Genomic DNA, 26,972 nt, shown 5'->3' with positions numbered 1-26,972 from the left:
CCGGGCCGCCCTGGTCCCCGCGGGGCTCAGGCCTGGCCCGGGGAGAGCTGAAGCCGGACCAGAGCAGCCCCCCGCAGCCCCCTCAGAGGCCGATTTCTGCTTGATGTCCTGAAAGGCCCCAAAGTGGCCTGGGCGGCCCCGGCCTGGTAGTGAGCCCTGTCCTGGGGGGCCGCTTCCTCCACAGGTGGGGAGAGGCCTTCCATTCCCACTCTGTGATGCTGGGCCCCCCACCGCTGCCAAGGGACCTGGGTCCCGCCCCCCCTTTTCACCATTTCTGAATAGCCGGTTGGGGGGCATCGTGCCATCTGGCACCCACTGGCACCCCGGCCCCTCCTCCTGTCAGATGCCCACCCACAGGCCACATGGCCGGCTCTCCGGGGCTGCTCCCCCCAGGCCTGCCTCCTGGAAGAAAAGATCCCCCCCACTGCACGGTTCCGGAAGGCTAGTCCTAAAAGGCTTTGTTCTCACCCTAGGGTTGTGCCATGGCGGCAAAGGGGAGATCAGGAGCTGTGCCCAAAGGGACTGGCTTCTGGCACTCACCCCAGTTCAGCTACACCCAGGAAACCTGCCAGCTGTTGAAAGGTCAGTGGGGGCAGGGGGGAACCGCAGTGAAGGAAGGGCTGGTCAGGAAAGACCCCCAAGCCGGGCAGCTCTCACCTGGGCTGTTTGTTTTGCAGTGATGATGGAGGAGTCCAAACTCAGCAACTTCCATAAGCGGCGGCTCATAGATTCGGTGAAAAGTAACGGGAAGCCCCGATCCTCTTCCTTCCCATCCCTCCCCTCTAATGGCGCAGCAGCAGCTATCTGGAGGGCTGCCTGACTTTTCCTTACTGCCTCCAGATTCCTTTGGGATGGATTGTTTGGTGTCATATATGACCTGTCGTCTCCGCATGCCTCCGTTTCCAGTCTATAAACTAGAATTAGGCTTTTTTTGGAGGCTGGAAACTCCGTCTTCCTTCCACAGAAGTCACTTGCCTAGTCCCACTGGGAGATTGGGGAATAGGACTCCTGAGGGACCTCACTTCTCTTGGCCTTAACGTTTTCAGTGAAGTGGGAGATGGGTTAATGGTTGATATTGCAGGACTGGGGTGGTCTTGAAAAGAGTGGCAAAGGAAGGTGGGACCAGACCTGGAATTGTGTGGGAAGTTTTCCATTCAGAGACAGTTCTCCACAATCTGGCTCACACTGGCTCTCCAAACCCTTTTCTCACTGCTTCCCTCCTCCCTAGACAAACCAGATGCCTCTTACATTGTATGGACATAACTTTTCATCTCCAAGTCTTTGGCCCACCCCCCTTATCCAAATCTTGTTCATATCTCACCTCAGTAAAGTATTATCTGGCTTTGGTCTCTCTTCCCCCACCCCCATCACCTGTGGAATTGATTCCCTGGTCTATTCTGGGGCTAGGTAGGGGGGCTGAATGTGTGACTCCTTCCCCCACCCCCATCCCCAGATAGGACAGCCCCCTCCCTTCTCTGCAGCCTTAGGGAGCTGCCAGGACCCCATGTTCCTGTCTCAGCCACCAGTTCTCTCCTCACTTTAGCATGCCATTCTTGGAGTCAGTTATAGCATGGGATCCTTCCAGCCTTGACAAACCAGGATGTGAACTGGGCTCCTCCATCTCCCAGCATCCTTCCTTCCTAGGCGCTGATGCTCTCCCTTGTATGAAAGGCTCATGGCCTAGGGTCTGTGGCTCTGCACAGGAGGGTTAGCTGGAGCTCAATGCCGCTGGCTCCCTGATTCTTGCAGTCTACATTACTGGAGCCTGCTAGAAGCAACACCCCAAACCAGGTGCTGGATGTCCAAGCAACTCTGCCCTGGGTGGGGGGGGTCTCAGCCTAGTACAGTGCCTCAGTGAACCGGGGCAGATATTAGGTTAAGCACAGTGATGAAGACTAGGAGGTGGGAGGGAGTTACTGGGAGGAGAGCATCCTCAGGTGGGGGAAGGTCTAGATTTTCTAAGGCCTGGCACCCCCTCCTCCCTGGACCCACTCTGCTGACTCAGACACTATCTTACACTGATGGAGATTTGCCACCTCTCATTTCATTGGAGCCCTGTCAGGTCCATCATCTCTGTTTGGCAGATAGGGAAACTGAGGCTCAGAGTATGACCAGGCTTAAGGGGGCTCCTGGCCCCTGCGCCTCTGCCTTTTTTCCCCCCAGGAGGCGAGTCACTACCCGCTCAGTGCTACCCAGCATCCGGCCAGAAGCCAGCGCCCAAGAGAGTCAACCATTTCTGTCTGCCACCCATCTTGTCTTCAAGGCCCCACCTCCGCCCTGCAGAAGTCTGCCAGGCCAGCGAGGCCTACACCCGAGACCAGTTCAGGCCAAAACCTGGTAGTAAGTGACCTCTCCCCCAGAGCCCCAAAAGCAGACGCTGAGGGGCCTCTGCCTTGGCCTCAGGCTACAATTTACGACAAACACTGACACAGGGCGACTTCACTGAGTTTGGACCAGAGAAACTGGGCAAGGTGTCCCATCCAACCCAGCACATGCAGCAAATATCCCTCTGAATGGGTGAGACAGAAGCGGAAAGGACCAACACAAACCCACAAAACTCATGTGTCCAAAGGAGATTTATTGGGGGAGACGGAGAGGACTGGGGGATGGGGCTGGGCAGCTGCAGCTCTCCTCTTTCCCCCCCACCTCAGCAGGGGGTAGAGGGCACCCTTCATCTCCCTCCTTGAGCTTCACCCCAGGGGGTCTCCTGCTCCAAGCTCAGCTCTGGTTTGTCTCCACCACCACAGCAGACCCTGTTTTTTTGGCCACACACTCTGCCTTCTCTGTGGCCTTCCCCTTCTCTCAAGACAAAGATGCCCTTAAAGCCAGGTGTGCCCACCCAAGGACATGGATTATTCTCTGTGGCTCCTCCCACACTCGGGTTCTCTGTGGGATTCCACAGGGGATCTAGAGAAGGAGAAGGACACACTCTGCCTTCTCTGTGGCCTTCCCCTTCTCTCAAGACAAAGATGCCCTTAAAGCCAGGTGTGCCCACCCAAGGACATGGATTATTCTCTGTGGCTCCTCCCACACTCGGGTTCTCTGTGGGATTCCACAGGGGATCTAGAGAAGGAGAAGGAGCGACTCCAAGACATATTTGCTAATGGGAAGGATGCCACTGAGAAGAGGAAAAAGAAGCAGGCTGCTCAGCCGGCAGAGCCTCCACCCTCGGACCCAGAGCCAGATAGATTTGAAGAATGTAAGGCACTAGAAGTAGGCCCCGGGCCCTCCTTAGGCAAGGGCCAGCCTACCTCGGGCTTCCAAGAGAATTTTCCCCTGGAAACCCATATGCCTTTGGCCTATTGGGATGGCACAGGCTGGACCCTCACTCACCTTTGATGGGGTGGGGAGAGGGGGTCCTAGGACCTGAGAGAATGCAGCCCTTCCTCTTCCTCCAACCAGTTTAGGGCATTAGAGAACAGGAGAGGTGGCTGGGCCTGGAGAGTTCACCCTCATCTCCCGGGCAGGAATGAGTCTTCTCTCCTCCCCAGTGGTGAAGGAGGTCCAAGAGAGGCAAGAGTTCCTGGCAGAAATGCAGGCCCTTGGCCAGGGCAAGCAGTACCGAGGAATTATCCTTACTGAGATCTCGCAGGTAGGGCCTGGGGGGCTCAGGCTCTGTGGCTGGGGGAGCACAGGAGGCTGCTTGGGCCACTCTGGCCGCTCTTCCCAAACCCCTCTGTGCACCATCCTCTGCAGAAACTTCGGGAGATGGAAGAGATCGACCAGAGGAGAAATGAGGAGTTTCAAGAGGCACTGAGGAGCCAGGCCACCCAGGTGCTGCCCACTTGTCCTGCCCACTGTGCTCCAGGACCCCAGCATCCCCCAAACACGTGAATGGTGGAGCACAGACCCCCTCTTCTGGAGAGACCCCACTCCCAAAAGGCTGGCTGGCCAGAGCCCAGGAGACACTGACCAGTCTGAACCCACCACTAGGGGGAAAGGAGCCCCATGCTTGAGACCACAGCATCAGGGAGGTCCCATCCTATTGGCCATGCTGGAAGGGAGCTTGGGAGAAAACCATTTCCTTTGACCCAGCTATTCTGACATCATCTGACCATGGGCCGGGGTCACTTTGGCCAGCAGAGTGCAAAGACCAATAAAGGCGTTTTCATCCCAGGCTTGGGGAAATAAGAGCTTTGTTTCTGAAGGGGGTGCATCCATGTTAGGTTAGTTTAGAACCCCAAATGCTTGGGAGTGTGGAGCTTCCTCACCTGATGATCACAGATCCAATCCACATGACTGACCCCCCCCCCAACCCTGTCAGGTACCCACAGGTACCCAAAGGAGCAGCTGCTTGCTTCCAAAGCCAAGCCCCAATCTACCACTTCCCCCCAGCACAGCCCCTGTGTTTCCTGCCCTCTGGGGCCAAGTGCGATGGGTCTCCCCCTCCCTCCACAAGGCAGCCCTTGCCCTGGCTGTCTTGCCTTACTCAGCCTATCCAGCTTCCTCACAGGATTTTCCCCAGGGTCTGCCCAGGGCCCAGCAGCCCTTCATCCCCAAAAGCCTGGTCTTCCTCAAGCACCCTGGATTGCCCTGGCTCTCTTAGTGGCACCTCACGTAGCTGACTCCTGTAGAGCTTGCCACCCCCCCTGAGCCCCCCAACTTTATGCTAGCCTGTCACAATCTCTGGATCAGTGTGAGCTCTGCCCCAACCCTGTGGTTTCCACACATGGATGTACACTAGCCATGCCTTTCTCCAAGTCACTGATAAAACCATTCACAGCACCCAGATTCCTGGGGATCCCCATTTGGGCAAGGTTGGTGGTGTGTACTTGGGACACCTCCCTTTGCTCCTAGGAGCAGGGGCCAATCCCTTTATCCTAGCTTGAGGCCTGGGCAGTGCTACCATACAGCCTCTAAGGCCAGGGGGTCCCAGGGTGCTCTTGGACACGAGCCATGGACAAAGAGCTTCCACTGAAAGGCTGCCGGTCATACCTCCAGCCAGGATGCCAGTGGGCACAGCGGGAAGGGCTCTGGGATGGATCAACCTGGAGCAAGTCCCTTTCTACCAAGCTTCAGCTTTACTCTGTTTATGATGAAGACAGGGTGGCAGTAGGACAGAAAATCCATCTTCAAGCATTGAGGGGCCCTTATGAGAAGGACCAGACACCAGACGGTGGCTCCCTGAGGTCTTCAGAGTCTGGAGCAGATTAGCATTATGGGGGTTGGTTTCCAGATCCCCCGAGATTTTTGTGCCTGGTCTCGGGGGTCCCTCCTCTGACTCCAATCATCCTGAAATCTTGCCAGTCCAAGCCTCTAGCCAACAAGGTTGGCCTGCAGGTAAAGAAAGGAAATGCCCACTTGGGTGATAAGGCCCAAGAGCCTGCCAGGAAGACCCAGAGGTGGCACAGTCAGCACAGATGTCTCTGCAGGGAGAGCTAATAACCACAGCGGCCAAAGGGCCTGATGGGGTGTGGAGGCCAGAAGTCAAAGCAGTCTGATGGACAAATTGTGGGCATCCAAATGGGTGGCACATTCAATTGGGTTTCATTTACTGGGGGGGAAGTCATCCCCAGAATAATACAGTGTGAAGTCTCGCGGAGCTCTACGGCCATGCCACCAGGGCCCTCGAGGTCACTGGAGCAGCCCAGATATCAGGAGTGGAGACGATGGCTCGGGACAAGAGAACTCGGAGCACAGGGACCCTTCTGCAAGGGATGCATTCGGGGAAGCTCCCCTCGCCCTAAGAAAATGCAACGAGTTATCTGCTGGATCTATGACGAGGGGCTCTCTGTGGTACATCAGAAGGAGAAAAAGGTGGGGGCTTCTGGGAGGAATCGCTTCCATTGCTGAGGGAAGGAACCTCCTGGTGGTCCGAGGCAGCCCCCATCTGTAGGTCAGGATCGAACATTCAGTCTATCTGCTCATTGAATAAATAGCTCCTGCATGATGTATGGGGGGAGGGGGGAGGGGGGAGGGAGAGAGAAGACAAGGAGACCTGGGAGGGGGAGGGCGAACGGCTCCCCCCCACCTCAATCATGAGGCTCTTGGGAAGAAATGAGCCTTTCAAGAAGTGGGAAGGACAGGGGATGGGTTGGGGGTGGACCCAGGGGGCAGGGGCAGAGAAAAGAAGGGGGCCAGGAGCAAGCTTCCCTCATCTACTCCCGGATTTACTGCTCAGTTAGTGATAATAATAATCATGATAACAGTAACAACCACCATAAAAACACCGCTGAATAAATAGTCTACTGTCCCTCTGTGCTGCTCCCGGATGGCCACAGCCATGGAACGGGGGGAGCTCTTTGGCCTAACTCAGTCTGAAGACAGACAGAAGGGAGAAGGTATTGATTGGGGATCCCCTTCCAGAAGTCCTCTTCCTGGTCTTCGAAGCCCCCCAGGGAAAGGAAGTGCTGCGGCTTCCAGGCCTGGGCCCGGCCCGACACAAGAAGCGGCGGGCAGCGTGGGGGCAGCGGCCGCACACACGTCTCCACGCCGCTCTTAGCTCTTGTCCTTGGAGGACTTGCTCTTGGCATCGTGCTTGTTTCCCAACAGCTTCAGCACCTTCATAGTCTTAAATTTGCCTTTCTTCTTCACCCCAGGTTCGGCTTCCTTCTGAAACTCTGTGGGAGGGAGGGCAAAGATGGGGCAGCTGCTACCAGGGCTGTGGACTCCCCCAGCTTCTCCACTGGCCTGGGAGGGCGAGGAGCCCAGGCAGAGCATCCTTCTCTTGAAGGTTCAGTGGGCCCAGGAAGCATCACAGACCCCACCCCCATAGGTGGTACAGTGGATAGAGCACCAGCCTTGGAACCAGGAGGACCTGAGTTCCAATCCAGCCTCCAACACTTGACTCTTCCTAGCTGGGTGACCTCAGGCAAGCCATTTAACCCTGGTTGCCTCCAGGGCCATCTCCAGTTGTCCTGATTCGTATTCTGGCCACTGGATCCTGATGGCTCTGGAGGAGAAAGTGAGGCTGGTGATGTAGCACAGCCCCCTCCTCAAATCCAATTCACTTGTCGTGGCATCACCTCCAATGTCATGGTCTTCTTCAAGAATGAAGGACAAATATCATCACCACCATCAATTAGGTTATTCTATTTGTATTAATTCTGTATACAGACTGTACATGGACTTGCCCCGATCGATCATTTACTCGGTACCAGCCACATACAAAGTGTCTGACAAATATGATCTCATTGAATCCTTAGAGAGAAAGAAACAGGTAAGCAGAAGGGTCCCCCAGCTAGTAAGTGCCTGAAGCTGGATTTGAACTTGAGTCTTCCTGACTCCAGATGTAGTGTTCTATCCACAGAACCACCTAGCTGCCCCCATACATACACACACACACACATACAATTTGTCTTTAAGACCACTACACCACCCATGATGACCCTTCAAGGGCCATTGTAACCACCAGGGTCCCCATGGAGGGTGAAGAACAAGAGCCCCACAGGGCCAAGACCCACTCACCTTTTTTCCTGATCATGGCTTCCAACATTTTGTCTTCCTCTTCTTCCCTGAAATCAATGACAATGAGAAGGGATGAAATAAAATCCTTGAGGAAGAGAAGGAACTAGAGTAAAAGTCCAGGCCCTCAGGGCTTTAGGAGGCAGGATCCTGACTAACCTCCCTAATAGCCCTGAATGAGAGAGGCTGACACACTGGAGGAACCAGGAAATTGGTCAACCTGAGCCTCTACTGAATGGATCTGGAGTGTTAGAGCTGGGAGGGCCCTGAAAGATCTCTGGTCCAGACTTTTAATTTAGGGCCATTACCTTGCTTTTTAAGACAGATAAATTGACAGATGGACAGATAGATGTGTGGAAAGAAAGATGGATGTGTAGACAGACGGATGGACGGATGGACGGATGTGTGGACAGATGGATGGATGAATGGATAGATGTGTGGACAGATGGACGGATGGATGTGTAGACAGACATGGATGAATGAATGAATGGATGGATGGATATGTGGACAGACGGATGGGTAGATGGATGGATGAATATGTGGACAGACAGATGGACAGATGGATGTGTAGACAGATATGGATGGATGGATAGGTGGACAGATGGACGGGTGGATGGATGGATGGATGTGTGGATAGACAGATGGATGAATGGATGGATGAATAGATGGATGGAGGGACAGACATAACTTTCAGTATAACTGCTTTTTCTTCTAATCCTATGGTGTAAATTTGAAAACCTGATTCTGAGAAGAGGTACAAGGTACAAGGGGGCGGCTAGGTGGTGCAGTGGATAAAGAATCGGCCCTGGAGTCAGGAGGACCTGGGTTCAAATCCGGTCTCAGACACTTAATAATGACCTAGCTGTGTGGCCTTGGGCAAGCCACTTAACCCCATTTGCCTTGCAAAAAAAAAACCAAAAAACAAAAAAAAAAACCTGAGAAGAGGTACATGGAAGTCTAGGACACTAAAAATCTTAAGAACCCCTGATCTTGTCCAGCCCCCTCATTTTATAGAGTAGGAAACTAAGTCCTATGGAAGTGTTCTATAACTTGCCCAAGGCCACACAGGTTGTTCATTCATTCAAAATTCCCATTTGGGATTTTCTTGATATAGATACTGGAGGGGTTTGCCATGTCCTTCTCCAGCTCAACTGCCAGATGAGGAAGCTGAGGGTGAAGTGACTTGCCCAGGGTCACCCTCTCAGAAGCAGCTGAGGCTGGATCGAAAGGCAGGAAGAGGAGTCTTACTGACTTCAAGTCCAGCCCTGTCACTGTCCCAATCGCTTCTCTGGAACCTGGAGGGGACCAAGGAGGAGCTCTATCCTTACTGTTTCATCTATGGCCTTTCAGTAAATGCCACACTGTTGGGGGCTCAGGAAGTTTGAGGTGCAGCGAGGCAGTGCGGTGGATAGAGCACCAGCCCTGGAGCCAGAAGGACCTGAGTCCAAATCTGACCTATATGACCCTAAGCAAGACACTTAAGCCCAACTGCCTAAAAAACCGGAAGCCTAGTTTTAGGAGTGTGAGTCTGGAGAGCAGACCCAGGGAGACCTGCAGGTACAAGTCCTTAGCGGGAGGGGCTGGGGGGCAGGGAGGCCGCCTCACCTCTGCCGGTCTTCGTCCAAACAATTGACAATGGCATTGCGCTGCTCGATGAGGGTCACCAGTTCCTGCATGAGCACCTTCTCCCTCGCCCGGTCTTCCTCCGTCCAGTCCTTATCTGTCCACGGCAGGAAGGAGAGAATAACAGAAGCTCAGACCAGAAGGACCTCTCCGAGACCATCGGGTCGAACCCACACTGAAGGAAAGTTGGCATCCCTCCAGCAACATCTCCGACTACTTCTATTGATGGAGAGCTCAGTATCCAAGTGGAGTGGCCCAAGGGGAAAAGACTACTGGGCATGGGAGTCCGGGGAGACCACACCTGGATGTGAGCTCTAGCCATAGACCAGCAGTATGACTGGACAAGATCACTTTATTTTCAAACCACATCTTAGAGTCCTCAGACCTAGAAGACCAGCTCATCCAATCCCCTCATTTCACCAGTGAGGCTCAGAGGTTGGGTGACTAATAAGGATCTGAGACAGAATTTGAACCCAGGTCTTCCTGACTCCTGAGTTCTGGGCTTCCTTTGCTTCCTCCTATCCTTTTTCTGCCTGAACCCAGAGTAGGGGCTTCCCACTCATTTGGACCCAAACCCTACCCTCTCCAGTCTGGTAAAGAGCCGGGGCCACACTCACCCGGCTTGTTGAGAAGGCAGCGCAGCTCGTATTCCACGTCGGCCTGGCGCTGCTCCAGATTCTGCTGCTTGAAGCTGTTGCGGACAGCGAAGGGGCTGAGAGATGGAGGGGGGCTCCCGGGGAGAGGAACTACCGGGGGACAAGCACTCAGCGGCTTCCCTTCTGTGCAAGGATGGGGGTCTGTGGATGTGGGACACTACATACACCCAGGCTGGGCCATGCACTGGCTACTTCTCCCCACCTCTTTTTAGTCTTTGTTACAAGGCACGATAGGCAAGGAAGGTCAGGCAGGAAGATGTGGGTTGGAATCGGGAAGTTCCCTAGGCCAGTTCAGGTCCCCTCCCTAGCCCTCCACCTGGCCCAGCTCCCAGGGAAGATGATGCAGATCTATCTGAGGAGCTATGCAGATGTGGAGCAGGGAGCCAGACACCCAGATGCCCGTCCTGCTTCTGCCCAGGGACCCTCGGAGAACTCACACATAGATGAGCTCAGACTCCCGGCGCACCAGCATGTGCTTCTCGTGGATGAGCTTGAACCAGTCCACCAGCAGGTCATCTTCATGGCCATCTGCAGAGGGAGGTGTGTGACCTGAGGCAGGGGCCGGGTTCGAGGCCCGAGGACGCTGCCCTTGGGGAGGGGTCTTCCCACAGGGCCAAGGCAGGAGGCTGACACTGGGGAGCAGCTCCCAGAGGGAAGTAGCTGGAAGGAGCCCTACCTGGCCCCAGATAAGGGCTCTGTTCCCCCCGCCCCAGTTCTCCCTCTGCCACAGCCTCCTTCCCCCCAGGACCCACCATTCTCCCCACTGCGGAGTTTCTCCTCCAGGGTCACCCCGCGATGCTCCAGCTGATCCAGCTGACGCTCAATGACATCCATCTCCCCATACAGATCCTCTTCTGGGATGTACTGGTCAGCTTGGACCTGCCCAAGAGGCAGCCTGGTGAGCACCCTGGCAAGGGCCTGGCTGCCTCCTGAGGCGACTGGGGAGGGCCCCCCTTCTCGGGCCCAGCACTGAGGCCTGACAGCCGGCCACAGGCCAGGGGAGCCTTACGAGGGCAGGGCGGGCTGAGGACCTGGGGTCAGCCCCCTCTGGATGAGAGGAGGAAGAAGAGGAAGAAAGGGGGAAGAGCACAGAGAGGAGACTAAGGGAGAGGCAGCACGGGCCGGGAAGAGATGAACCTGGGTTCGAATCTAGCTTCCAGAGCGTGGATTAGCTGGCTGGCTCTGGGCCTGCAGCTAGCTCCAATAAGCTCCCCCAGCTGTATCCACAGTCAGGTACACAGTTAGAGCCACATAAATGCTGTCATCTATTCATTCTTCTTCTGGGCCAAGCTCCAGACCCGTGGCTACAATGGTGCTCCCAGAAGACCCTGCTAGGACGGGAGGCAGGGGACGAGTCAAAGACCCCGCGGGGGAGCCCCTCCGTACCTTCCGTTTGATGAGTGGGAAGCCGTGTCCGGGGGCAGGCGGCCGCACAGGTTTGGATCCCTTGTGGGTCTTCTTCGTTGTTGGGGAGGACATGGGAGATGCCTTCCGATTAAAGGGGTTCTCTTTGCAGGATGACTGAAAGCAGCCAGAGGGGAGAGGAGGCTGCAGACAAGTGCGGACGACTGACCCAACAATTCTTAAGAGCCAGTCTGGCCAGGCCACCCCCCAGCTCAACAAGCTGCAGCGGCCCCCTGTGACCTCACTGTGGCCTCCTGTGTTAGCCAATGCTCCTCCCCCCTGCCCCCACCCCCAGTCTGGCCAGCCTGGCCTTCTTACTGGGACTTGCCCAAGACCCTTCTTCTCCCATCTCTTCCTCTGCCAGGCTGAGCCCACACCCCAACTTCTCAGAAGCCCTCCAAGTGACGGCCGATGCCCTCTGAGCCACCAGGCTCTCCCTGCAGAATAACACATTATTCTAGAGATCTGGTATATGCTTTGGGAAGTGTGGTGTAAGCTCCTGGGGGGGGCAGGACTATCTGAGGTGGCCTCTGTACCCCAAAACGTGGCACATGGATTGACTCTTGAAGCTCACCCAGGTGGAGAGCTGGAGGAGGAAGAGAAAGATCCAGTCTTTTGTCCTCCCTGGGAACCTGTGGTCCCCTACCCTGCTCCAACCACACCCCAACACTTTCTAGGCCCCATTCTCCTTAGCAGAGACTGCTCCAAGGCCCTTCTGCCTGGTGTTTTTGAAACCCCTGAACACCCCCCACCCCTTCCTGTGTCTCATCTCTTGGGGCACCTGAGGATGGGAGGCCCTCCTGCTTTTTCCCATGACTTTGCCCCCCAAGAATCCCCTTCTTCCCTCCTTCCCCTCCCAGTCTGAATAAGGCGTTCCTTGTCCCAAACTGATCTCTCAGAGCTTTGTTTACTGCCCTGGGCAGTCTGGTCAGGTTGACTGCTTCAGAGGGCATGCTCTCTGTGAGGCCCCCCTCTTCTTGACACCCCCCTTCTGGGAGAGGGTCCAGCCCTGCTGCACTAATGTGGGGTCCTTGGGATACAACAACCAGTTTTTCTGGACTCCAAGCACTTCCTGCCTCAGTTTCCTTCTCTGTAAAATGAGGGGGTTGGTCTCTAGGACCTCCAGAGCAGTGAGTCTGAGGACAGAGAGGGAAGGAGACAAACCCAGCATGTGTTTCTTGGCCTCCCCTCCCCACCAAGATACCTCTCGCTTGCTCATGTCCCAAAGATTTTCCAGAATTGAGCACCCCCTAGCACCCCCTCCCAGCGGTCACCTAATAGCTGCCAGAGCCACTTGGTCAAGTCACTGGGGACAAAGGCACAGCTGCTGCCAAGGGAAGGTGGCACTTGTGCCCATAGGCGGGTATGAGGAGCTCATGGCAATAGTCTGAGCACTTTCCAAGTCTGCTCAACCAGGACTAATGATCAGACCTTGGAGGAGAGCCTCAGGACATGGCCCCTGGGGCTTGTCTTGGAGTGGGGAGTCCAGCCAGGGGAGGGAGACAGGGAGGGAGGGAGAGAGGAAAGAAGGAAGAGAGGGGGAGGGAGGCAAGCAGGAGGGAGGAAGAAAGGAAGAAATGAAGGAAAAAAGAAGGAAAGAAGGGAGGGGAAGGAAGGGAGGGAGGGAGGGAGGGAAGGAGGAGAAAGAAAGGAGGGGGAGGGTAGGAGGAAAAAGGACAGGTGGGAGGGATGGAGGAAGAAAAGATAGGAGGAGGAAGGGAGGAAGCAAGAAAAGGGGGAAGGGAGAGAGGAAAGAAGGAACGGGGGAGGGAGGAAGAAAGGAGACAAGGAAGGGGTGGAAGAAGGGGAAGGAAGAGAGGGAGGGAGGGAGGAAAAGGAGGGAGGGGGGAAGGAAGAAGGGAAGGAGGGAGGGAGGGAAGGGGACCAGCCCCCTGGAGAGGAGCAACAAGGGGCTGAGCTGGGGCTCCATTCTTCCGGCAGCTCCCTCTGGGTCTCTCTGATCCAGGGGACAGTCCCTGCCTCTGTCCGCTCACTGTGAAGTGCAGCCCCTCCAGGCCCCTCCAGGTCCCTCCAGGCCCCAATCACAGGCTCTGACCACCTGAGCCTTCTTGGTGCAAACTTGTGATTTCTCCAGCCTAGGGAGTGTTTGGTGTGGAAGGGCCCTCCACCTATGCAGATGACCACTCCTTGGTAACTCTGCCAGGGGGCACCATTTGCATACAGGCAGGACTAAAACCTGGATCCTCATTGGCAAGTCCAGCCTTTTAGGCCTGCTCAGGGCCCTGGGAGTGGCCTCACCATGTGAACATTCCCAGGGTCTTAGATCCCTCCCCATAAGACAGGAGTCATTCCGCTTGGCCACTGGGGTCACTGCCAGAGCCCTGCCAGCCTTCCTGAGGGTCGCCCAGCCCACCCAGGACAGCTGAGAGTCACAGTGAATGTTTACAATACCCGAGGTTCATGAGGTGCTTCACAGACAGGATTTCAAAGTGGGCACAGATGAGGAAACTGAGGCACATGGGGGGATGCAGACAGTACATGGTAGGGTCAGGGGCTGGGAGGGGACGAGGGACCAGGGCCAGACTCACCTTCACCTGCAGCTGGGGGGACGGAGGACTCTGCTCTCCAACCAACAGTAGCGGGGTGGGGGCAGCCCCAACACAGGGCTTGGTAGGGGGGGTGCCCTTGGCATAGCTGGTGGAAGAGCTGGTAGAAGCTTGGTCCAGGCAGGGCTGGGTCAGCTCTTCAGAGGAGGAGACAGAAGGGGTGGCAGAGAGGCTGGTGGAGGCACCAGGGACATGGACAGTGGGCTCAGAGGAGCTCTTGGGCACCACGGGGGGCTCCAGCTCCCCAGGACCTGGAACAGAGCCCTCCGACGACAGGCTCTCCACGCTGAGGGCCGGTGATGGGGTGGAAGAGGGTGGCTCTGAGTGCGAGAGTCGAGGCCCAGGAGGGTGCAGAGCTACAGGAACAAAGAGAAGGGTGATGAAGTGCGGGTTTGGGGGACCAGTGATGTTTGGAACCTTGGGGAGGCAGCCTGACACAGAGCAAGATGCTCTGGTCGAGACATCTTCCCCGTGCCTCAGTGTCCTCATCTGTAAAGGAGGGGCTGGCTTCCCCGATCACTTCCAGCTCTAGACTCTACAGAATGGATGCAGAAGGTCCAGGCTGCCTGTGGCCACCAGCCTTCAACCAGAGAGGGGCGGCTACAGAAGCCCAGTAGAGACAAACCCTCCAGGACAGGGGCAGGGCGACCCCGACTCTGGCTTTAAGAATCCCCCCCATCCCCCACACCCCAGCCTAACCCTCTGTCTGGTAGTGACTGCTGGGAGAAGAAATGAATTGTCCCCAAAGCACATGGAAGTGAGCACTGGAAGAGCCGCTCGTGGGGATCGTCCACACTGCCCGGCTGTCTCCTACCACTGGACTGGACAACAGGAGTGCTGTGAGGACTGGGCCATGCCCTGTTGGGGAACTGGCAGTCTATGGAGCAGGGAGAAGCTGCCCAGGCCTCCTCGGGGGAATGACCAGACTCCTCAGCAGCAGACTGACCACACTGAGGGGCCACAGGGACAAAGCCCATGATTGGCCACCTCAGACAGCCATAGGGGTGGAGCCCAGACTGGCCAAGGTGGGTGGCCACAAGGGCGCAGCCCAGGATCCTAAAGGTCACCCCCAGTGGGAAGCTAGAGGAAGCGGGGGACTCACCGAGAGGAGAGGCACTAGGTGCCCGCGGAGCCGGCCGCTTCTTTGTCCGGGGGCTGCTGGTAGGGGTGATGCCATACCAGGGATGCAGAGTCTTGGAGGTCTGCTCAGGAGGGGCCGGGGCAGGTGGGGCCGTGGCTTCCTCATGGTCCTCATCCTCGAAGGGGTTATAGGGCTTGGGCTCTGGCGCGGCTGGCCGGCTCTCCCTCTCCGGAGCCGGGCCGGCTTCTTGCTGGCTCTCCTCGTCCTCTGCGGCCTGTGAGGGAGTGTCGGGGCGGCTGCCCGGTGGGAGAGGGGCCGGCTTCTTCTTGGGCTCCGACTGGACCAGGGTGATCCATGGGGGGTCCTTCTTCTTGGGGGCCACAGCTCTGGAGGGAAGCAGAAATCAATCCAACCAGTGCTTATTAAACGCCAGCCACGGAAATGCGAAGACCCAAACGTAGCCCTGCCCTCCAGGAGCTGACGTTCTGGTAGTAAATGCACACTCAAATACATGGGCCATCACACATCAATTGGGAACTGGTCTGATCCAGGAAGATCTGGGTTCGGGTTCCACGTTGGATGACCCTGGGCAAGCCACTTAACTGACCTGCTTTGGTACAATGGGGTTTCTCACCTGGGGTCCCAAAGGCCTCACAGACCCCAGGTCTGCCCTGCCTAGAATGGACAGGAAATGCAGCCAAGCCAGTAGCCTGAGAGATGAGGAGGGGTCAGAAAGCCCAGGAGCCAAGGAATCGAGGTAGAGGGAGGCAGAGGAGCCTGGAGGTCAGACTTGGCAAAGGTGTGGAGGTGGGAGAGAACAGCGGGAGTGAGGAAGAGCAAGGAGGTCGGGCCGGCTGGCAGAGGAGGACGGGACGCCAGCCTGGGGCCAGAGGAAGGGCAAATAGGGAAGAGAAGGATTCCCAGAGATTGCACCTGGACCCTGGGTGAAGGGGCCCCTCCCACCTCCTCCCTGACAAATGGTCTTCCAACCTGGGTCTGGGGGCTTTAGGACCCCTCCCAGAAATCAGCCTCTTTGTACCTCCCGCCCATTGCTCCTGGCTCGCCCTCCAGGGCCAGGCAGAAGCAGTGGGACGGTAAGGTGGCTGTCCCGAGTCCTTTACGACGACGGCCCAATTTCTTCACCTACAGGGCCCAGCCCTCTCCTACCCGCCCCCCAAAGCAGGCCAGCCTCCGCTGACCCTGTCTCATGGGAAGTCTGTTAAGAAGGCTAATGACAAAGGAGGCTGATGAACCAGCTGTTTCCTTTTCACAACTCGACCCTGGCCAGACTGGTGCTTGGGCCTCCTGGCCCTCCCCCACTGACCCAGCCCTCAGCGTACCCCGAGTCCTTCCAGCTTCCCAACACCTGCTGCTGCAGTGTCTGGAGCAGAGGCCACCCTCCGGCTCAGGGGCCCCGGGGCCCAGGCTGCTGTGGTGCCCCCCCAACCTCCCTCCTCCCAGACAAGCCTGTGAAGGCTCTTTTCATCCTGGACCATCTCCTAAAGACATAAGCAGCCCCAAGTCAAGAGCCCAACCCGAGGAGAAGAAGGGGTTCCCGGTTAGCCGGGCTCCCAGGGGGGAGGGACCGCCTGGGGATGAGGAGAAGCACGTACCGGTCGGAGGCCTTGGGTGCCACCCTTGGTTTGGGGACCGGGGGGCTGGATTCTGGCACCCTTCCTAGAGAGGGAGTAAAAAAGAGACAGACGTTCATGGGGAATAGAGGGAGGCACCCCCAACCCCAAGTGCTGAGAAGCTGCTGTGAGGTCACAGGCTTCCATCGCTATAGCGACTCTGTGGTCCAACGAAGATGGAGCCCCCACCCCCACCCTCTGCCCCAGTTCCTGGCATGATTAGACAGCCAAGATAGAAAGATGTCACCTGGAGATGGGGTACCTGCAAACCTCATGAGCATCACAAATGAGAAATGAAATCTAGGCCCCAGGCACCCGGAGAGCGCCCAGTTTAGCGCAGCCCCCACCCCTCCTAGTTCTGAACAGAAGCATGAGAGATCTATGTCCCAGTTCAGCTCCCAGAAGGGAAGGGAGGGTGCTGAGCCTGCCTCACTCCACCACCCCAAGGAAGGGGGCACCAGCTATGATGTGTCCCCACTCTGGCTCCCGGAAGAGAAGGGTTAGGACTGTCTCAGAGAGGAAGAGCTCCATCATCCAAAATCTCAAAGCACTGCCAAGGCAGGACCTGGGAACGCCGGGGGGGGGGGGGCATCAGAGAAAGCACCATACCCATGGGCAGGAGCCCAGGGGGCCTAAGATGTTATTTGGTGCAGCCCCTTTACTTAGGAGACACAGAAGAGGCCGGTGACCCAAGATCGTGCAGAGCCAGGCCAGCCAGACAAGTCCGGCTCATTCTACCATAATGGACCCAGTGGACTGGACTCGGAGCTTCAGAGTCAGGAAGCCCTGAGTTCAAGTCCTGATTCTTGCCACCCTGATTGATGGGCCCCAAAGAAGTTCATTAGCCTCTGAGTTCCCCCCGGCAACTTCCTATGTCTATACACCGTAGAATGGATGCCCACAGGCAGCTGTGAGGTGACTCTCCTTACCAGGATCTCCCTACATCAATGGGAAAAGAAGTCATCCAGGGGCAGGGGATTAGCTTCTAGCAACCCCAAAGATGCAGCTTTCATCAGAATCAGGGTCTGGGGAGTGATGGGATTGGAGGCTGGCTGGCTGGTTGCTGACAATTTTTTTTCTATTTATTTAAGGCCATGGGGTTAAGTGGCTTGCCCAAGGCCACACAGCTAAGTCATTATTAAGTGTCTGAGGCCACATTTGAACTCAGGTCCTCCAGACTCCAGGCCCAGTGCTCTATCCACTGCGCCACCTAGCTGCCCCCAGCTGAAGAACATTGAGAAGATGGCAGATGCCACTGGCCCTTGGCCCTTGGTCCCTGGGGAAGGGCTTCAGAAGCGCAGGCAGAGGGAGTCTGGGTGGGCCCCTCAGCAAAAAAAGGTTGAGGGGGAGGGAGCTCTGGGCCAGGAGCCCCCAGGACCCTGCACACCCTCGGGGTCTTCCTCTGGAAGAGGGAAGAGCTGGAGGAGGTGGCCTTTCCAGAATGAAGTCTAGGTGAGCCTCCCCGGGCGACCGGGGGCAAATCCTGGCTCTCTGGCCTTCAGTTTTTTCATCTGTAAAATGGGAATGGGATAGGGTGGGGGGGGGATTTAGTCATCCCTTCAGCAAGTCTTTCTTTAGGAGCTTCCAGGCCCACAGGGGTCACTGAGCCCAGGAAAACAATTTCTGCCCGCAAGGAGCATCCTTCTATTGGGACGTACAACCAAAAGACACATAAGTAAATAGAGACTTTGGACAAAGTGACACAAAATAAGAGATGGGGGCAGGGTTAACTGGAAGAAGTTGGGGGGACTCTGGGGTTCAAGCCCTGGATCTACCATCTGGAAAACCTGAGTTCAAGTCTAGCCTGATACTTACTAGCTACATGACCCTGGGCAAGTCACTTCACGTCTGCCTGCCTCAGTCTCTCCATCAGTAAATCGAGGGGCTGGCCTGTGGAGTCTGAGACCCCTTCCAGCTCTCCTTCACCGAACCTCCCGGGGCCTCATGGTGGGGGGTCCATCCAACTCTAGATTTAGGTCCACTCAAGTGGTCCTTGAACTTGGCCGCTACCTCCTGAGAGCCCCCCACCCCACCCCGGCAGCAGGCCCCTGGGGGCAGGGCCAGTCAGAGTGTTTCCACCAAGGGAGATGGAGGTGGGGGGGATGCAGGCAGAGAGAGAAGAGAGAGAAGGAAGGGGAGACAGGAGAGAAAAGAAGGAGGAGGGACGGGGGGGTGAGCCAGCCTGAGTCCAAGCCCCCCAGCTCTGTGTCCAGCCTTGGCTCAGCTCTTCAGAGTCCAGCTGCTGCTTTGGACCAATGAGCTTAAGGGATTGGACTTCCCCCCCGCCACCCCAGCCCCCAAAGTAATATCTAAATGGGGGCTCCATTCTTGGCCTGGGGAGAATCCAGGTCCAGCCAGCCTCCCATGCCCCTGGCCCTAACCAAGCCAAGCACAACATTCCCAAGCTGACCCCAGCCCTCTGAACAAGTCCTTGCCCCCAAGCCTCGGTTTCCCCATCAATGGAGTGGAGATGGCGACACTTGCACTCCTCTCTTCCCTGAGTTGTGGCAGAGGGCAGAGGTACTGATAGAGACCCGCTGGGCAGGTGCCCAGGCGGCATCCACTCACCATTCACCAAGCAGCCGCCCTGCTCTCCAGGGCTCTCCCCCTGCAGGCTGGAGCGGGGCCGAGGGACGGGCTGGGGGCCGCCGGATGAGCCGGATGAGCCGGATGACAGGGATGTCTCCGAGGCTTTCCTCGGGGCAGGGGTCGGCCGCGAGGCCGGTGGAGAGGCCAGCTCCTGTGGCTTGCTGGGGAGTGGGGGTTTGGACGGGGTCTGGGACAGGGGCTCCATGCTGAGCTTCAGCTCCCCCTGGCCCCTCCGGGAGGCAGCAGGCTCTTTGCCGTCTTCCCCCATGCCGGCCACCTCTGACCCATCGGGCCCCTCTGGGTGCCAAGGGGTCCTGGGCCTTCCCTCTGTCCGTCCCAGCTTGCCCCGGTGTCGGGTGCACACAAAGGTGCCTGCCTCCGGCCCGCTCTTGTAAGCTCCAGGCAGCAGGGTGCTAGAACATTCCTTACATCTGGGGGAGAGAGACACCAGCAAGCCAGAGTCAGTGAGACAGAGTTCAAAGGGGCTTCCAAGGTCATTGAGGCCAAGCCCCTCATGGAACATATTGGGAAACACAAGAGATACTAGCTTAGAGCAAGGAGGAGCCTAAGGAGCTCTGGCCCAATCATCCCCCACTTTACAGACAGGGAAACAGGCTCTTGGAAGTGACGTGACTTGGTGGTACTGGTCATACAGCCAGGTTGTGGCAGAGGCAGGTTCTGAACTCCAGCCCCGTGCCTCCTGTCCAGAGACACCCTGAGTCCCAAGGGACCCCCGGGTGATCCCGGGCTAGCCAGCCACCCCTTGCTCACCTGAAGCACTGGCGGTGATAGAGCTTGCCCTCCACCAGATACCGCTGCACCAGGTGAACATGCTGCCCACAGCTGGCACAGATGCTGCGGGAGCTCTGCTCTGCCAGCCTTTCAGGGGTTGCCTCCTGCTCCTCCTGGAGGGGAGAGAGCCAGCCCCCCGAGGCTGAGGTCAGAGCCCCAACACCCACCCCTGCCCTCCTGGGCCCTGCCCCCACATTCAAGGCTCAAGGTCCCTGTCTTCCCAGGGCGTGGTCCAGAGAGGGGTGAGGCACCAGGTAACTCCCCCAGGGCTATGGGCAACTCTGGGGAGAAAGCAAGGACACTTGGACTTGGGTCTCCAAAGGGGCAGTGCCCACTACTGATGCCAACTGTCACCTGGGCAGACCTAGAGAACTGCCCAGGAAACCCTGAAGGGTCAAATGAGGTCAAGTCTCCAGCTGCTAAGGACCTGCCTTGGGGGCCACCGAGTCTACCCCCTCATTTTACAGAGAAGAAATCTGAGGCTCAGAGCGGGGAGGTCACTCTGTGATCCATCTGTGGTGGACAAGGACCACTGAGGCCCTTGTTTTACAGAGGAGGAAACTTGAGACCCTGGGGGGAAAAGGAGCTGGTCTAGGTCAAAGGCAGAACTTCAAAACTGAGCGAATGACCCCACGCAGCTGGCCTGGCCAGAGCGCTGCCCCTACCAGGGCACTGCCCCCAGGGGCCTGGGCTGGAACGTTCCACTGACTGAATTTCTGTGTGATCCTTGCCTTTTGTTTTGTGTATTTAAAAGCAGGGTCCCAGGCTTGACCAGCTGGCTGTGGGTCCAGGCCAGGGCAGGTTAAGAAGCCTTGGCTATGTGCGGGCCCTCCCGGCTCAGACCACCACCCTCTGCCAAGGCAGCTTGTGCCCATGAACTGAATGTCTGGTCCTGAGGAGCTCCCCGGCTCAAGCGGGATAGGAGCCATGAGGCCACTGGCCTCTCTCACGCTGGGGCTTCACCCACATCCCTGCGAGCCTCCTTCAAGCCTCCCTCCCTCATGCCCCAGATGGCCCCAAGGAGAGGGCACCCCCGACCCACCTGGATCCCGCTGCCTTCAGCCTCAGCCTCGGGAGCTGCCACAGATGAGGAAGAGGAAGGAACTGCTGGGTATTTTCCGGGTGGAGAGACGCTGGCTGGGGAAAGATGAGAGCAACTCTCAGTTCCCTTCTCATGGTGGGGGGGGCTGGGACCCCCAAAATTCAGGATGCCCCGCCTCAGGGAGAGGATAGAAGGACCTCAGAGGCCAACCCCTACACGTCACAGCTGAGGCAACTGAGGCCTAGGGAGACCAAGTGATTAACCCAAGAGACCCACTGGGAGAAAGCATCAGAGATGACATTTGAACTCAGGTCCCAGGACACCAGAGACAATGTTTTTTCCACAGTAGTTTCAGAAGTGGGGAAAGGGGACAAAACCCTCAAAGAACAAATAATTTCAAGTGACAGACGTTATCTGACTGGATACAGGTGAGGGGGATTCATGTTTCGGACAGGGGGCCGGACAAGATGACCTCTGATGACCCCGGGGTCACCTTTGAGAGATGGATGGTGGCAATGGGACACTGTCCCCCACTCAGCAAATACTCAATCTCCCCATTGGCCTCAGTTCCCTATTTGTTACCCCCTCCCAACTGCCCGAAGCCCAGATCAGACCCTCCAACTAGACACTGGCCTGGGAAATCCCTTCCTCCCCTGCTCACCCCACTACTTCCACATTGGGGGGGGGTGAATCAAGCAGGAAATGGGCTGGAGGGGCTCTGCCCTCTGGGAACCCCTCCAGCAGGCTGCAAGCCAGCCTTTCCGCCCTAGGGGGAGGGCTCTGGCCACTCACCTTGGCTGGAGTTGGTAAAATGGTTGTAATACTGAGACACATAGGTCATGATGCTAAGGCAGTCGGGCACACTCATGGAGACCATGTCATTGGGGTCCAGCAGGGCAGGGATGCCCAGCTCCCTCTCTGCCACTTCAAAGGCCTGCAGGGAGACGGACGGCATGAACTGCGAGGAAGGGCGCCCGCCTGCCAAGGCGCACCTAGCCCCCCGCCAACCCTGCAGATCACTGTTCATGCCCAGCCAGCAAACACCCAAGGATGGGTAGGATGGATGGGCCGGTGCCAGGCCAGGAGGGGGTGGGGAGAAAGGAGGAGCAGGGGGAGCAAGCCAGGCAACCAGAGGCCCTGCAGCTGGTAGCTGCCCCCCGACCATCCAGAGCCTGAGCACCAGACGGAGAGGCACAGGGAGGGCTGGCCCACTCTGTCCTCCCTACCACACAAGGCTCCCCAGCACCCCCACTTTTGTTCTAGGCCCCATCTGTCGGGGACTCACCAGGCGGTTATTTTCATACACATTGTCCTTGGAGAGCGAGTCAAAATCTCTGGAAGAGACAAAAGGAAGAGAGTGAGGGAGGGATGGGGAAAGGAGAGGGAAGGGGGAGGGGGGAGAGGTCAGGGACCTGCCCACTCCTGCAGGTCTGTCTGTCCGGCACTTCCTGACCCTCCCCCTTTCCATGTGCACAAAGCCCAGGGCAGGAAGCTGGAGTTGCTAAACACACAGAACTTTGGGGTTGGAGGGGTCCTAAGGAGGTACAAGAGTAAACCATGGAAGGCCCTAGAACACAAAAGATCAGACCTGGAGGGGCCTGAGGACCGGGGAAAGCAGAGCTGGGGGTGCCTTGGAACAAGAGATGGCAGAGGTGGGGAGGGACCTTAGATCAGGGGATGGCAGAGGTGGGGGGGTCTTAGAACAAAGAATGGCAGAGTTAGGGGGGGGTCTTGGAACAGGGGATGGTAGAGCTTCCAGGATAGAAATCATTGCAGAGCTTCGGAGACAGCCCTGATCTCATTCCCCCACAGAGGAGAATGAGAAAGGAGATACTGAATGTCCAAACTCTGCCCATGAGTGTCGGTGGGGGGCACAGCTGGAGTCCTGTGTCTTAAGGAGCTTGATACAGAGAAAAGGAGATAGACTACGGCAAATGGAATTAAAATTGTGTAACCTTGGACAAGGCATTTCTCCCCCTTCCTGGACCTCGTGTCTGGCCTATAAGGCTGATTCCAGTTCAAGGTTTATCTAGGATCCCAGGAGATCCCAGTTGGGCCTAGAGTCAGGAAGTCCTGAGTTCAAATCCCAGCTCAGGTACTTAGTAGCTGTGTGACCCTGAGTTAGTCACTTGACCTGTTTGCTCGGTTTCCTCCGCTGTAAAAATGGCAATAAAAACACCAGCTGCGTCCCAGGGTTCTCACGTTCTCATACTTGGGAGTGTGGCGTCCTCTCTTCCCACCTTGCTCCTTCACCCTGCAGGCTCCATCTCTCTGCCTCCACCAGGCAGCGAGAGCCACAAACTGGGACGGTTGGATCTGGCAGCCTCTGGAGGCCCCTCTAAGGGGGACACAGACTCTAGGCCACTTCTACTTGGGGGGGCAGAAAGCCAGGAAGGCTTGGAGGAAGACACGGCAGCTGAGCCAAGGCCTTGGAGCCCAACAGACCTCACTGACCGGAGGTCACCTCGTCGGAGACTTAACCCAGACCCCTTATTTTACAGACTGGTTCAGAGATGGCCCGGGCCCGGCTAGAGGTGGGGAGCAAAGCCAGTGGTGTCTTCCTTCCACCTTTAAAATGATCTCTACTTAGCTTACTGCGTCAGGTCATATGACGCAGGTCCACCATCACAGGACAGAGGGATGAGAAGAGGCCCTGTCTACTCGGAGAAACCATGGGGCCAGGGCGGCTAGGTGGCGCAGTGAATAGAGCACCGGCCCTGGAATCAGGACATGAGCTCAAATCCGGCCTCACACACCTAGCTGTGTGGCCTTGGGCAAGCCACTTAACCCCACTGCCTTGCAAAAAAACCTAAAAAAAGAAAAAGAAAAAAAAAAGAAACTGAGGGAGCCAGGGTGACTTATGATCAGACATCTAGATCAACCTCCTTGTCTTGCAAAGGAGGAAACTGAGGCTCAGGGGGCCAGGGGACTTTGTCCTGGCTCCTGTGGCTGGAAAGAGCCACACCAGACTGCCAAGCCCAGACTTCTGGGCCTTGATCTCCTGCCCCTGGCAGCTGACTGCACTTGATCGCCCAGGCCCCTGTCGGGCCTTCCTGAACATGGCACTTTCTGACTTAATTGTGCATCTCCTCCTCCCTGAGCTTGTCTGGTGGCTGGTGGGCTACATTATCATGTCTGTGCCACAGGGGTCTGGAGGTGATGGCCCCTGGGATCACCAGGTCCTCCCCCTGAGGAGAACCCCATGGGGTGGGAGCAGGATTGAGAGAGAGAGGGCCTGGGTGGGGCAGAGGTGCTGCTGTTTTTCTGGGCTGGCACAACCACTGGGGCATGCCCAGTCCTGACTCTCCCAGCTCGGCGGGCACTCTCAGGGCGTGGAAGCCGGAGAGGGCCGGCAGGGCTGAGCCCATGACAGACTTCTGTGGCTCCAGGCTTCCCCCAGGGCCATCAAAGAACATTACTAGGAGAAAAACGCAGAGGAGGATGAAGTTCTCCCCTGGCATTGCCCTGGAGTGGAAGTGTGGCTCATCCTGGCTCCTATGGAGTCAGAGAGGGTCCTGGGAGGACAGGGCCAAGGCAGGGGCTTTTGAGATCCTGGACTCCAGGGCCCAAGAACTAGAACCCTGCAGGGTGTTACTTAGGACCTAGGTCCTTGGCTCTAGATCTAGCGGGGACCTTTAAAGACCTTTTCATTTTATAGATGAAGGAAAGTGAGGGACACAGAGGTGAAATGACTTGCCCAGAGTCACAATTAGTGTCGGAGATGAGATTTGAATCCAGGTCTTCTTAAGACCAGGTACCCTAAACACTCCACTATAGGACCTTACAATGTTTGATAGAAAGGCTAGAAAGGAGGGGCCTTAGGCCAGGGAATGTCAGAGCTGGGAGGGTCTTGGAACAGGGGATGTCAGGAGTGGGAGTGGACTAAGAGGTAATCTTTTCAATCACATTTTTCAGCCAAAGAAGCTGTGGCTTGGGAGGGCTCCCAGGCCCTCCCCAATCTCCAAACAGCACATCGGTCACCCTTGCCCCAAATGAAGCCGGCCAGGAGCCCATTCATCCTCCTCATACCCGTGGCCCCTTGGGTGCCAGTCGGCCCTGCAGGTCTCGGTTTCCCTACCCATACAAGGAGCGTACCTGGCACCAAAAGACCCCTCTGGTCAGAACAGCTAGAATTCTGAGCATGTTTCCATCAGCCTTGGGAGGGGCCCCCGATGCCTCCTTTTCCCAAGCCTGTTTTTCCAGCTGAGCCCCGGGGCCTGGCTCCCCTCGAGTTCCTCTCCCTTCCCCGGCCCGGTTCCCCGCCTTCCTCTGACTCCTGGCGGCCCTGCCTCCCCATGGCAGGCAATGCCCTTGTAAGGGCCTGGCGTGGGGGGCCTGGCCGGGCTCCGATGGGCAGGGAGCCAAGCCCCAGGGCAGCCCCATCCATCCGGGAGCTGGCTTCCTCTCCCAACCTGGTGAGATGGGGCTTGTGTGCTTTCTGTTTTGTTTTGTTTTATTTTCCATGGTCGGGGGGGGGGGGGGTCTGGTTCTGTAATTTCATCAATATAGGGAACTCATCCCAGTATGGAAACTCTCTCCTCTGGTGCAGACTGGCACAGTGGGTAGTGTCGGGCCCGGAGTCATGAAGACCCAACTTCCTCACACTCCCCATCTGGGTGACCCTGGGCAAGTCTCTTCACCCTGTGGACCTCAGTTTGCTCATCTATAAAATGAGCTGCAGGAGGAAATGGCCAGCCTTCCGGTGTGTCTGTCAAGAAAGCTCCCAGTGGGCCGTGACTGAGCAGCTGAAAAAGTTGTCTAAAACTCTGAATTTCTGTGTATTCAGGCATCACAAGGATGTGTCAAGGGGGCTGGACCCAGCCCCTCCAAAGCCAAGATCAAGGCCCGTGCGCTCATCCCCCCTGGGTGCTGAGGTGAAAAATGGACCGGTGCAGGCCAGTGGGAGGCCCTGGCTGGCAGCCTGGCCACGAGCGCTTGTGTGCCAGGCCCCAGAGCACAGCTATGTGCCCATCGGGGCGCCCCAAGTCACCGTCCAACAAGAATGGGCACGTGCCAGTCCCAAATGCCACCGGCGCCCCAACAACCGCTCCCACCTGCCCCCCTCTCCAGACCTCTGGGGGGCTTCTCCCCCAGAACCCAAGAAAAAGTCGGTCCCATGGCTCCCTCTTCACCCATGGGGCTGGGGCAGCCTCCCAGGCCCTCTGGGCCAAAGGAGCCTCTCTGAGCAGGGCGAGGGTGCCAGGGTGGGCGCCTGGGTCCTGGGCCCTCTGGCCCTGGCTGGCTGAGCCTGTTGGACTCTGTCTGTCTCTGTCTCTGTCTCTGTCTGTCTGTCTCGCACACACACAGGACCTGAGACACAGCAGGGTCCGAGGTGGGTGGAGCCGCTTGGGAGCCTCCGGGGAAACTGAGGCCGGGGCGACTGGGACTGGGGGCGGGCGCCGGGGGTCCTAGGGGGTCTCGCCCCCTGTGCTCACCCCTGCTCACTCACACGCGCCCCCGCCCGCGCCCCCCTGGCCCCCAGCTCCCCACTCCCCGGCCCCCCGCCCCGGCCCCGGCCCCGGCCCCGGCCCCGCTCCCCGGCCCCGGCCCCCGCCCCGGCCCCGCTCCCCGGCCCCGCTCCCCGGCCCCGCTCCCCGGCCCCGCTCCCCGGCCCCGGCCCCCGCCCCCGGCCCCCGCTCCCCGGCCCCGCTCCCCGGCCCCGCTCCCCGGCCCCGGTCCCGGCCCCGCTCCCCGGCCCCGGCCCCCGCCCCGGCCCCGCTCCCCGGCCCCGCTCCCCGGCCCCGCTCCCCGGCCCCGGTCCCGGCCCCGCTCCCCGGCCCCGGCCCCGCTCCCCGGCCCCGGCCCCGGCCCCGGCCCCGGCCCCGGCCCCGCTCCCCGGCCCCGGCCCCCGCCCCGGCCCCGGCCCCGGCCCCGGCCCCGGCCCCCCGGCCCCCGCCCCGGCCCCGGCCCCGGCCCCGCTCCCCGGCCCCGGCCCGGCCCCGGCCCCGCTCCCCGGCCCCGGCCCGGCCCCGGCCCCGGCCCCGCTCCCGGCCCCGGCCCCGGCCCCGCACTCACAGCAGCTCGGGCCGGTGGCGGTGCAGCAGCGCGCAGAAGGCCAGGCCGTCCCGGAAGGAGCCGCTCAGGTCGCGGATCTCCACGCCCGGGTAGCCCCGGCACTGGCGGCGGCACCAGGCCAGCAGCGCGCCCCGCGGCCCCGCCATGGCCGCCCCCCGCCGCCGCCGC

General features: G+C 58.2%; 2 protein-coding genes across 3 annotated transcripts; one reads left to right on the top strand and one right to left on the bottom strand.

Moving 5' to 3' along the window:
* The first annotated feature begins 95 nt into the window (after positions 1-95).
* C2H22orf23 (chromosome 2 C22orf23 homolog) lies at positions 96-4,142 on the top strand. 2 transcript variants are annotated; one of them, XM_074226900.1, is made up of 7 exons: positions 96-184; positions 474-582; positions 678-740; positions 2,164-2,340; positions 3,059-3,199; positions 3,492-3,592; positions 3,697-4,141. In XM_074226900.1, exons 2-7 carry the CDS (start codon positions 483-485, stop codon positions 3,832-3,834), a joined length of 720 nt encoding a protein of 239 aa, XP_074083001.1. In that variant the 5' UTR covers positions 96-184; positions 474-482; the 3' UTR covers positions 3,835-4,141. The 2 variants fall into 2 exon arrangements, with proteins under 2 accessions (XP_074083001.1, XP_074083002.1); XM_074226901.1 differs by lacking the exon at positions 678-740 and having other exon boundaries at positions 3,697-4,142.
* Positions 2,559-26,972, bottom strand: MICALL1 (MICAL like 1). Its single transcript, XM_074226899.1, has 16 exons — positions 26,805-26,972; positions 22,075-22,123; positions 21,582-21,723; positions 20,790-20,884; positions 19,727-19,860; positions 18,935-19,386; positions 16,349-16,412; positions 14,757-15,121; positions 13,637-14,010; positions 11,070-11,204; positions 10,436-10,562; positions 10,121-10,211; positions 9,645-9,718; positions 9,010-9,124; positions 7,408-7,454; positions 2,559-6,560 (listed from the first exon to the last, which is right to left on the bottom strand). Exons 1-16 carry the CDS (start codon positions 26,948-26,950, stop codon positions 6,439-6,441), a joined length of 2,532 nt encoding a protein of 843 aa, XP_074083000.1. The 5' UTR covers positions 26,951-26,972; the 3' UTR covers positions 2,559-6,438.

Source organism: Macrotis lagotis, chromosome 2 (assembly GCF_037893015.1).
Source record: "Macrotis lagotis isolate mMagLag1 chromosome 2, bilby.v1.9.chrom.fasta, whole genome shotgun sequence".
In the NCBI taxonomy this organism is placed as follows: Eukaryota; Metazoa; Chordata; class Mammalia; order Peramelemorphia; family Peramelidae; genus Macrotis; species Macrotis lagotis.
The sequence above is the reverse complement of the archived record's forward strand: the minus strand, read 5'-3'. Positions and strand labels throughout refer to the sequence as shown.

Bases quoted from the DNA above. Each gene is read 5' to 3' on its own strand.
- C2H22orf23 (XM_074226900.1), top strand. From the start codon at position 483: ATGGCGGCAAAGGGGAGATCAGGAGCTGTGCCCAAAGGGACTGGCTTC. The intron at 2,341-3,058 runs GTAAGTGACCTC...GGGATTCCACAG, and splicing joins GTTCAGGCCAAAACCTGGTA to GGGATCTAGAGAAGGAGAAG. The intron at 3,593-3,696 runs GTAGGGCCTGGG...CATCCTCTGCAG, and splicing joins TCCTTACTGAGATCTCGCAG to AAACTTCGGGAGATGGAAGA.
- MICALL1 (XM_074226899.1), bottom strand. From the start codon at position 26,950: ATGGCGGGGCCGCGGGGCGCGCTGCTGGCCTGGTGCCGCCGCCAGTGC. The intron at 21,724-22,074 runs GTGAGTCCCCGA...GTCTCCCTGCAG, and splicing joins TGTATGAAAATAACCGCCTG to GCCTTTGAAGTGGCAGAGAG. The intron at 14,011-14,756 runs GTGAGTCCCCCG...TTGTTCCTGTAG, and splicing joins ACCTAGTGCCTCTCCTCTCG to CTCTGCACCCTCCTGGGCCT.